This window comes from Hippoglossus stenolepis, chromosome 21, assembly GCF_022539355.2.
Source record: "Hippoglossus stenolepis isolate QCI-W04-F060 chromosome 21, HSTE1.2, whole genome shotgun sequence".
Lineage (NCBI taxonomy): Eukaryota > Metazoa > Chordata > Actinopteri > Pleuronectiformes > Pleuronectidae > Hippoglossus > Hippoglossus stenolepis.
The window spans coordinates 8,553,147-8,563,938 of NC_061503.1; the positions used below are offsets into that span (position 1 = coordinate 8,553,147).

The window sequence follows — 10,792 nt, forward strand, 5'->3', positions numbered from 1 at the left end:
CTCAAGTCTGACTACTACATTTCATCAAATTTTGACCAGTTGTCACTTGGACTCAAAGATGAACTGATTAGATTTCGGCGGTCGATGTAAGTAGACTGAAACTGCACTGGTGGGCAGAGGAATACAACCACAGGACAATAATTGTAGTTTATTCACATCTCTACAGTACACATTTAAATCAATCTTACTTATTCTAGGCAAAGATGCACTGCTGAAAAATACATAACTGACGGGTGGCAGTAATGTAGAGTGTCCATATTTACAATGTCCTTTGTCAAGCTGCGTTACAGTCAGTTGCTTCCCAGCATCAGGAAGCAGCCATGTTCTGTTCCTTTCAACCTCACAAGCCACTCAACACTTGGTAATTCACGTCTTCTGCCACAGCACTGAACTGTTGATATCTGTGGCTCCAACAGAAGGAGGACGGTTTCCATTTATTTGGCTCTTTTCTTGGCCTGTAATACAAAAAGAAATTATGATTTTTAAACCAAAAATCACATCTGGGAAAGACCAGTGGGAGGATGACTGTCTTTGCCACTTACTGCGTTTGTAAAGCAGGTCTTCAGTGCTTCAAATTCCTTGGCACACAGGTCCCTCTTCAACTCCTGCCTGCCTGTCGTGGTAGCTGCCACACACTTCCCATACACTGCTGCCTGAGTTACACAGACGGTGGAATTAGACAGAGAAAAACTATTCGGATCAGGCGGCAGATTTGTCGTTTTTTTCATTTTTTTCAACATTGTGAGATATTAAGTTGATTTAAAGGAGAATAATTCATGGATCTTCATATGGCAACTGTGTGAAATTTGGTGCAGTTTGATTAAATTCAACATAACATTTTTATACTCATACTGTATACTATACCTGCTTATATACTATCTAACAATCTATATATGCATATATAAATAAACGTCTCTTTAAATATTTCCTTATTTATGATGCATAAATACAGTATACATCCTCATGCAATCATCCTTTGCCCCTGTATTTTATTCAAGTACGTTTCTCGACAAATAATATTGCTGTCTGTATATGTATATATCTGCAATATGTGTATAGTATGTACATATTCTTTGTATCTTTAATTTATTTTACTGCCATTTTTTCTACATTATACTCTCACGTTGTCCACCTCTGTCTGACCATCTGTTATCTTATCCTATCATTCCTGACATGTTTTATAGCATTAGCATCTCGCTGGGCTGAACGTTTCCGTAGTGAAGTATCTCTTAGTGATCCCATGTGACTGCTCTCTGCGGCTGGGTGTCGGTTCTCACCTCTGATGAACACTGAGCGAACAGCTCAGGGAAAGCTCGGAGTTTCTCTCTGCTGCGACTCCACACGTTTGACCCGGACATGGCCGCAGTTCACTGACTCCACCGACGTCCTTCACGTCTTCAAAGTCAAATGCAGAGTTCGACGGAAAGGAGACGATGATTCCCACTCCGACGCTGCGTCGCTGTTTCTCAAATTTAACGGCAAACTTGACAAATACATCTCAATGAAAAGATTCATACTTTTTACCCATGGGCAGCGCCATGTTGTTGACCCTGTCATCAAGGAAACGTCCCCGCGGACCATCCGTCAATGCGATTCGCTCGTCTCCCTGTCACTCAAAATGTCCCCTCCAGCTTCCCTAAAGCTGATTCGCCTTTGCCCGACGGTAGGCGTCATCGGACACCGGCACCCAAGAGCCAATACGCTTTTAGGATTGTTTCTCCTTCTTCCGCGATTGGCTAGCTGTCACCTCGAGGCCCGCCTCCCCTCGCTCCGCCCTCAGAGGAAGATGAGGAACCCGGAGCTCGGACTGCGAAATCATGGCAACGTTCATGGAGCGGTTCGCTTTCCTCCAGAAAGTGAGTACCGAGAACAGCCCGAGCAGCGAGAGGAGCCGGCCGACAGCTGACTGCAGCGGGTCGAGCTCCACGCAGCGTCCACCCGCCTGTTCAATCCTGTTAACTTGTGCTACCTTTAGCTCGCTATTAGCCTGCTAAGCTAACAACATGAAGAAACACATCCAGTCATATCTTGTCATGTTTCTGTTGACACGCCGGAGTGTTCCGATAAAGTTTCGATTGAAAACCACAGCTATCCATGTCACAATTAGTTTCACCGTTGATTAAACTCACTCATGAATAGTTCTGTGAGACATGCGAGTAACATGAGATTCAACATTCCACTCCACACATGGATTTGTATGATCCAGACTCTCATCCACCATCTGTTCATGATCTCTTCCACCTCTCTTCTTTAGGTGCCCACCCTGATGAAGGCTACAGCAGATGATGAAAACCCCTGTCCTGGCTACTTGTTCCAGGAGATTGGAAGTATCCTGTGGCAGTTTCTGTTGTATTTGATATATATATATATATTTGTATACAGTATGTGTAGCCTCTGAGGGCGGTATAGATATGATATGTTGCTCATGTGACACATGCTTATGAATTGATTTGGCTGATAGATACTGACTGGCTCTTAATACCATACATTATATTAGAAAATTACCTCAAAATTTCAGCTTAGTCAGAGAAATTTAGATGGTAATACTGTGAGCTTTATGGTTTAAGATTTGACAAATTCTGCTTATTTCAGGGACACGTCTCCCTTTTTATATATAATGGGCTGTGGAGCTGTCAAATACAGATCAAGGTCATCAGCAAGAAAGTTCACTGTTTGAATCCAGTTTCGGTCGGGGTCTTTCTGTTTGGAGTTTGAAAGTTCTTGTGGGTTTCCTCCAGCTTCCTCCCACAGTGCAAAGACTGTGGAGACTCTAAATTGGTCGTATATGTAAATGTGGGTGTGGATGGTTGTTTGTCTCTCTATGTTGGCCCTGCGCTTCTCGACCAATGTCAGCTGGGATGGGCTCTAGCTCTCCTTTTGACCCTCAAATGATAATAGATATAGATAATGGATGGATGGATGGATGTATAGTGAAAATGAAGAGGTGGTGCAGTGGTTGACACCGTTGGCTGACAGCATGAAGGTTCTTGTTTTCATCCTTTTCTGTGTGAGATTGAGTTTGAGTTAGTATGTTCTCCCTGTTTCTATGAGGGTTTTCTCCAGCGTCCTCCCACAGTCCACAGACATGCAGATTGGGGTTAGGTTTATTGGAGACTCTTAATTGAACGTAGGTGCACAAATGTCGATGGTCGTTGATCAGTGTACCGCGCCTCTCACCCGACGTTAAAGGATAAGTGGTTTGGATAATTGGTGAATAGATATTCCATTAATGGATAATAACCCATTACCCAGCTCAGGCGTATTGATTACTCCATAGTGATATCCTTAACCACCCAATTAGAAATCTCCCATGAATCTTCAGGTTGTGGTCAGTGTTTGTTGGAGTACCTTTTGGAGAGGCTGCAAGCTGAGTCCTGTCACGTCAAATTAAAGGTGAGACCTGTGTATTTCTACATTTCTGCCTGCACAGTGAAACTTTAAAATAGATAAATGCTTCAGTAACTCAAAATTCAATTCTTCCTTCTGTTTTTTAGGTGCTGAAGATCTTTGTCCATCTCTGCAGCCATGGTTCAAACCATTTCCTCACAGAACTTAGAAGGAACTCCACCTTCATCCAGCAAGCGTCAGGTTATTGTTGCTTTTACCCCCAGTTATCTCTCAGCATTCTCTGTTTGTTCTGTTACCTGAATATTCACTGTTTGCTACTGGACATTTTTTGCTCTTCAAGTTTATAGTGGCCCACCTGATCCCATTCATGGCACAGCATTGTACCAGAAAGTGAGGAATACAGCACAGGTGAGACACGAGTTGTATTTCTTCATCATGATCATCACGTATCTGTGAAAGTTACAGACTCGCTCAGTGTTTTGTCTTTGTCTGTTTGTAGGAAGTGGCCAGGTTGCTTTTCACAGATGCAATGTTAAACAAGAGCAGCGTCTCTCCACTCAACCTAGGCTCCACAACGATGGGTGAGCAATACAAATAACCTATTGATAATGACATTATACACAAGTCCCTTTATTGAATCCAAAGCCAGTATTAAATCTACATATTCAATGTGAATGCACTGGAATTCCTTTAAAGCAACAGTCTGTATCTTTCACTGAGCAACAGCGCCCCCTGCGGCCAAATCGCGGAATTTCAGAGTGTTTAAGTGGTTTTAATGTAGAGAAAAAAAACAATCAGAAAAGTCTATCATTTTGCTGACCGGAGCTCTGACTGTGTCGTCCCACTCACCAAACTAAAATACAACTAATGGATGGATGTTACTCATGATCCTCAACTTCCTGAACCAGAAGAGCTGCTGGTGTAACAAATACAAGAGTTTCTTGGCTGAATATTGGAGATGAATGCTGGTTTTTAAGTCTTTTTAACTGATTTGGTTCGGCAGTTCAGCATTACAATTGAACTCAGTCACACACTTGTCACAGGAAATCGTACCTGATCACTTAAGTTACATAGAGCAAGAACTCGGTACTAACACAGAACTCAGTGATTGAATTTTGTGAGCTGAAAGCAAAGGAACAATAGATGTGTTGTGTCTTTTTGTTCAGGTATGGGCTCTGACCACAGGTCAGGAATGCAGGGCTTTGGTTACAGTCCAGGGAAGCAGGGGACAGGTGAGCAATCTGCCCAACACACACACACACACACATATATACATACACACAAACAAATAAAATCAAGCTTATGTCTGTACCTGTGCCTCCCAACAGGCAGTGACTCACTATTGGATAAGATCCAGAAAGCTGCAGAGGTAGTGGCCAGTGCTGTCCTTCCACCGACTGAACACCAGGGCATCCGTCTCCAAGACAACCATTATAGGGCCGTAGTGGCGCCGTCTGCACCCATAGAGGTTGCAGTGCCTGCATGTGCCTATAACCTGCCTGCTCACAAACCGAAAGGTCAGTCATTAACGGTGTGATAGAAAACACAGACTACAGGCTTCAATCTCAAATTATGACCTTATGTCACAGTGTATGAGTCACTGACAAGCTCAAGCTGCAGCATTGAGACTCCACTTTAAATCCATAAATGTTCTCCCCTTGACTATCTGGTCCCTTCACCGCAGCAGTGACCCAGCGGTGCCCGGGGAAGGTAGGAGGCGGCTGGGAAGAGACCGACAGCGGCAACAGCTCCTCTCACAACTCCTCTCAGGACATCGCAGCCAACAGCAGGGCCTCAGTGGGCAGCAAGTCAGCGGGGACCGGGAGCCAATCGGGGGCCAGTAGAGAGAGCAGTGGGGACCTATCAGAACGGTTAGTGGCAAGGTCAGCCTGTGGAGCTGTGTGAGGAGAGAGGTTTCTGTGAACACCAGTTTTACTGTAGTTCTACTAGTACTCAGACTTTAACACCTAACATAATATATATATATTTTCTGTGCAGAGATGATGCACAGATTCTCAACTTTTCCACGGTTATTTTAATTTCTCCTTTTCGAACACTGTCTGATTTCCAGGGTTGATGCTTTGCAGTTGGGGGACTGTGGCCAGGAGGTGGCCCTCATCAGCAGGCTGACTGAAGGATCCAGAGTGTTCCTGTCCAGAGAGGAGAACCAGCACTTCATCAAAGAGTTAGTACATATAAAATCAGCCTGAGAATACAGATGCTGTGGTTGATTCTCTGTGTATATAATATGGTAATTACCTTTTATTTTTGCTCATTAAATAAGTGATATAATATTTGTCTTTGTATCTAATCTTTCAGATGCTCCATTCTTAACTGTGAGGTTGTGGTGGAGTTGCTCTCAAGCAAACTTCAAGATCCCTCAAACACTGTTAAGATGGTAACAATGAATAGGCTTCGCTGATCACCCAGGTTTTCTTTATGATATTTTGCAATCCTAACATTCACGTCTCGTTTTCCTCCAATCCTGCAGAGGGCTCTGTGTGCTATCGCATGCCTCATGACCTCTGACCTCCTCTCTCTGGAGCAAATGTTTGGAGCCACACAAAGGAGACTTCGCCAGCTGAGTGAGGGGCCCCCAGGGCCTGTGTCAAACAAAGCCACCAAGGTAAGGGAGCCAGACATAGAAAACAACACGTGGTGATGATATGACAGAACTAGGTCAGGAGATTAATTCTCTTCTCCTCCGAACAGATTTTGCGACAGTTTGAAGCTCTGACAGGTGGATCTTTGAACACTCCCAAGCAGGATACAGCAAACGGCAGCCACCAGGCTACAAGTAATCAGCCTCACACATCTTCATACTCAGACCCTTTACTACCGTCTTGCTCTGCTGACAGCACCAACCTCAACCATCATCAGCCTGACGTCGCACCCATAGATGCCACTCAGCTACCAGATCACCCATCTTCCCCTTCTAGTCTGACTTTGGCACAGAAACACTCAGCAGACCTGATGAATGACGATGATGAGGTGAAACTTTCTTCCATTCAGCCAGAGCCTATCAGGACTGCTGACGTTGCACTGGCTGTTGGTGATCCAGAGCTTACCAGAGACAGAGGTTCCTCCCCTCTCTGTGAGCCGCAGGGCGAGCAGCTCTGTCTAAGCAGAGTGTCTCTGTTCAGTGGAATGGAGCTGGTGACCAGGGGGAGGCCGCTGTGCGAGAGGGAAAGAGAAGCGTCCCAGACTGACACGGACAGAAAGGAGGATGGCTTAAAGCAGAATGCAGCTGTGTATAGGTCTGACGATGCAGAACATTCAACTCATCCTGTCACCAGTAAAAACAGCAAGAGTTCTCCTTCATTTTGCAACTCGGCTGCATCCGATAGCAGCCAGCCAGTATCTGCCTTCTCATTTCTCAAATTTTGACCAACAACTGCTGCTGGAACTGTTCGACCTAAACCAATGATGTCATCACATATATATATATATCATTTTAGGAAATTTATTTAATTAAAAACAAGCTCAGATCTGCAAGGTTATACTGTAGAGGCAGCAGATTCATATTATGTCCAAGTTGTCTATTCATATATGTGGGGTGCCTCTGTGGAAGCTGGACTTAGAGGACCAGCGTGTGGGATTTATGCCGAGTTCACACTACATGATTTTAACCCGATTTTCCACTCGATGGATGTTTTGAGGCTCTGGTGTAGACAGAATTGATTTCAGTGCCAAGACTCTGTCATCCGTTCGCTGTACACTGTTTACAGTTGGACTAGTTTCTAATGTCACACAAATGTTTCTCCACCCAAAACACAAACAGTGACTCTTCTAGTAGCTGCTTTAGGTCCAGACAACATTTTGGCTCATCTTTATTCACAGCTATCTGCATATGAATCCAGATAAACTAAAAAGCTGATTGCTGATGCATTTTGGTTCATGTTTTCTGCGTGTATTGCTCTCCACATTAACTGTTTACCTGCAGACAAGGCGGGTGAAGATTGCGTAGTGTGTGACCCCGTCGCCAGTCAATCATGTAGTATGAACTGCACAGTGATTCGTAGTCTGAACTTTGCATGAGAGCCTTTTTAGCAGTGAGGTTGCACATTGTGATCAACTCAACCCCTCCCCCCTCCCCTTCTAAAAATGTAGGAGAACCTGCATTGGCCTTCAGTTTGCATAAAATACAAAACGTCCTCCTCAGAGCCAGTGTTTGATTTGTCCCTTCTGGGCTACTGGAGAAACAATGTAATTCAATATGAAAGGAGGAACTGCCTCTCATTTCGATGTGACTGGCTCATTTTAAGTGAACAAAAACATGAGTTACTAACTGAAAACAGGTTATGAATATTATATTTCATTTATACAATTTGTGCTAACGTATTGCTTTGAATCCCACACACTGCACCTATGAGCAGCAGATTGGGTGAGAGACAGATTCAAGACTCTGAACTGTGGTCATTGAGGGATGAAGTTGAATTTCTCAAAAATGTTTCACGAGTATGGTTGTCTTGAATTACAGGTTCTAACTGATGGTTGCTTTATCTCAGGATTTATTTTAGGTAACAACTCTTACACCTCCGCAGCAGCCCCTGAACCTCTGAGGGACAATCCCTTGATTTGTAATTTGCACTACAGTTGCTTTTTTTAATGATCTCATGAAACTACGAAGCAGAGTCGTCTTCCATATTTCTTTGGTACTAAGCTATCAGTATTGTGTTAAGTTTACAAGTTAAGTCATTCTACCCTGTATTGATTGAAACATACCAATGAGAATAGAGTGCATGTCTTTAATGAAAAAACTGAGTGTGGAGAACTAACATGGACGATTTTGCTGACATTATCTGTGTGCAATAACCAATGTGCTAAACATCTGCAATCAGCATAATGAAAAATATCTTCAACTTAACAGTCACTTCTAAATATAATGTAAACTGCATCCACTATGGTTATTTCAGTGACACATTATAATGTGGCATTTAGTACAAACGACATACCATAATGGAAACCTACTGGTACATAGTGAAAGCTACTGTACCGTTACTGCTACAGTCACTTTGTTTCAGTGAGCCACGCTGTTGCACAGGTTGAAGAATAAAACATGCTGTTTTTTGTTACAGCAACAACTACATATAAGTGAGTGTCACTATGCTGCAAATTCACAAATGGAAATGGTCTCAAACATCACTTCCAATAACACTTTATTTCAATGTCAAATGATTTGGAACATTACACAAAATATGAATCATCACACCTCCTTTATTTGCAACACAGTGTACTGGTCATATTAAACCGCCCATAAACAAGTATGGCTGACAGTCTTATGACACGCTCATACACATGTTAGATGCTAAAGAAGTAAAACCTGGTTCTGAATTCCTTTAGACAGCCTTTTTTCTCAGGGGCTTGATTTGTTAGATGCACTGTGCTGAGTGAACTAGCGGAGCAGCGGGCTGCTGCGTCAACTCTCAGCTCTGGAATTAGCCAGGGTTCAATCTGAGGTTGGTGGGCCTCATCAAGAACCACTGCTCCATTAACTTGAACCTTCTGACCTGCCACACCTTAGCTTTTAGATAGGGAAAATAACTGCAAAATACAGTTTACTCTAACTTTATTACTTTGGTTAGAGAAAACAGAAAAGGCCTAAACTCTTTTAAACTAGATGGATTTTAATAGTGCTCCTTGGGAGTGAATCAGTTGGCCTCCATCAACTTATTTGGTGAAGGGGATCACAACTCCCAATTCACAGATACAAACGTGTGAGTGCCTTCCCCCGTCAAGAGTAAACAGAATGAGGAGTTATTGAGTAAAGTGCTGAGCTTTATTTAGTTTTGCAAGCACTTTGGATCATCATCACACTTCTCTTGTGATTAGCACCAATGAAAATGTCCACACATCGATGCACGCATGTAAAGAGAATGATAACTCTTTATAAAGTGCACAGGGTGCGTGCACACACATGCACTCACACAAACACACTTACACATCAATACTGCACAGAAAACCACAGTGGCTGGGCCATGGAAAGGCGGATGTGCTTATGGTTTCAACAAATGGTACATGGCGAGGTGGGGATGAGCCTTTGTGCCCAAATTCTGTAAACCTCCCCACACGACATCCCCTCCCCCCTGACCCGAGTGTGTCGCTTGAGGCTTTCAAAGAGGAGCCACCGTGCCGGCAGCGTCTGCACCGATGGGTGAGGGACAAAAGGTCAGGAGAAGGGCCAGAGGTCACAGTCATGTCGAGCCCGGGCGCTCTCTGGTCTGTAGACTGCTGAAGTGCGCCTCCCTCAGGACTCTGTTGATGTGGTCGTAAGAGATACTGCTGCCGTTGCCGTGGAAACCGTGCTGCATGGAGCTGGCAGAGTCTTCAGGCTTTGGGCTGAGGGCGTGCTGGGCGATGCAGTTGTTCTGGCTGTGTATGCACGGCCTGGTAGTGACCACTATTGCTCTCTCTGGACTACTGATCCCGTTACTGCTGTCACTGCTGGAAGACTACAAACACAGAATAGAGAGGGGCCCCCGAGGAGCAGCTTCATGAATGGATGGAGAATCCTTAAATAAAACATTCAGTGCTTCTCCTGACATTGGTGCATTGCATATGGATTGCAGAGGCATGTATTTATATGCGGGATGTCAGGTTGCTCGCTTTATCCACAAATGTCAGACTCTACGCATGAAGAAAGAGAATATGTAACCTTTGCAGACCGATTCATCCTCTCCCAAAGGACAACTTTCATGAAATGCTTGTCTGTGTAATGGTCTGACGATGAACTGACTTCAGTCTCACCTCTGAGTCCAAATCTGACACAAGCAGGCTGGGTCCCCCTCCTGACCTCTTGGCCTGAGAGCTGAGCTGCTGGTCCTCCTCGCTGTTGCAGCTACGGTGTCGTTTCCTGTGCAAAAGCAGAAATGGAGGCGGAGTGTTGTTAAATGCTGAGGTGTATATAAAAGTGGAGGCGATAGTGTGACAGAAATGATGCAGGGAGGGGGAGGGAGATCAGAGGGGGGAGGGAGATCGGAGGGAGGGAGGCAGACCATCGAGAGACGAGAGAACATGAAGAGGAACCAAAAATAGCAACACACACACACAGGAGCAGTTACATGAATAGACATGTGGCACTCCCATTATGAGAACAAAAATGATTAACATAACTTCACTGGGATTTAGCAGGAGTTTAATCCAACATATAGATACGGCATTGTTATGTGGAACAGTCTAGATTAGTGTGCTATAGAAAGGAATGATCTGGACACCATGCTGCAGTACAGCTGAGGTGTTTGATTGTAATCCCGTGTGGAATGAAGGGGCTGCATTAGGGTGGAAATGGTTACCTGTTGTCAGTCAGCATTTCTCCAGTCTTGTCGGGTGTATTTTTTGTTTGGGGGTGGGGTGGGGTGGGGGCAAACAGAAAGGTCGACACTTCTTGTGGGCCGGGTCCAGATGCCTTTACTATGTCACAGCTCCACCACCATTCCGTAGAAAA

The 10,792-nt window shown here is 44.3% G+C and overlaps 3 protein-coding genes across 4 annotated transcripts; 1 reads left to right on the forward strand and 2 right to left on the reverse strand.

The window, feature by feature from the left end:
* Window positions 1-133: 133 nt before the first annotated feature.
* ndufaf8 (NADH:ubiquinone oxidoreductase complex assembly factor 8) lies at window positions 134-1,589 on the reverse strand. Its single transcript, XM_035145967.2, has 3 exons — window positions 1,278-1,589; window positions 543-653; window positions 134-455 (listed from the first exon to the last, which is right to left on the reverse strand). The coding sequence occupies exons 1-3, from the start codon at window positions 1,356-1,358 to the stop codon at window positions 435-437; spliced, it is 213 nt and encodes a 70-aa protein (XP_035001858.2). The 5' UTR covers window positions 1,359-1,589; the 3' UTR covers window positions 134-434.
* Window positions 1,590-1,729: 140 nt separating this feature from the next.
* tepsin (TEPSIN adaptor related protein complex 4 accessory protein) lies at window positions 1,730-8,437 on the forward strand. 2 transcript variants are annotated; one of them, XM_035145931.2, is made up of 13 exons: window positions 1,730-1,856; window positions 2,255-2,327; window positions 3,302-3,393; window positions 3,495-3,588; window positions 3,689-3,756; window positions 3,848-3,929; window positions 4,515-4,580; window positions 4,677-4,865; window positions 5,033-5,219; window positions 5,420-5,533; window positions 5,668-5,746; window positions 5,840-5,974; window positions 6,061-8,437. In XM_035145931.2, the coding sequence occupies exons 1-13, from the start codon at window positions 1,818-1,820 to the stop codon at window positions 6,733-6,735; spliced, it is 1,893 nt and encodes a 630-aa protein (XP_035001822.2). In that variant the 5' UTR covers window positions 1,730-1,817; the 3' UTR covers window positions 6,736-8,437. The 2 variants fall into 2 exon arrangements, with proteins under 2 accessions (XP_035001822.2, XP_035001823.2); XM_035145932.2 differs by having other exon boundaries at window positions 5,036-5,219.
* Window positions 8,438-8,490: 53 nt separating this feature from the next.
* On the reverse strand, window positions 8,491-10,767 carry si:dkey-21c1.1 (uncharacterized protein LOC100150256 homolog). The gene is made up of 3 exons (XM_035145946.2): window positions 10,641-10,767; window positions 10,096-10,201; window positions 8,491-9,800 (listed from the first exon to the last, which is right to left on the reverse strand). The coding sequence occupies exons 1-3, from the start codon at window positions 10,655-10,657 to the stop codon at window positions 9,543-9,545; spliced, it is 381 nt and encodes a 126-aa protein (XP_035001837.1). The 5' UTR covers window positions 10,658-10,767; the 3' UTR covers window positions 8,491-9,542.
* Between the last annotated feature and the right edge of the window lie 25 nt (window positions 10,768-10,792).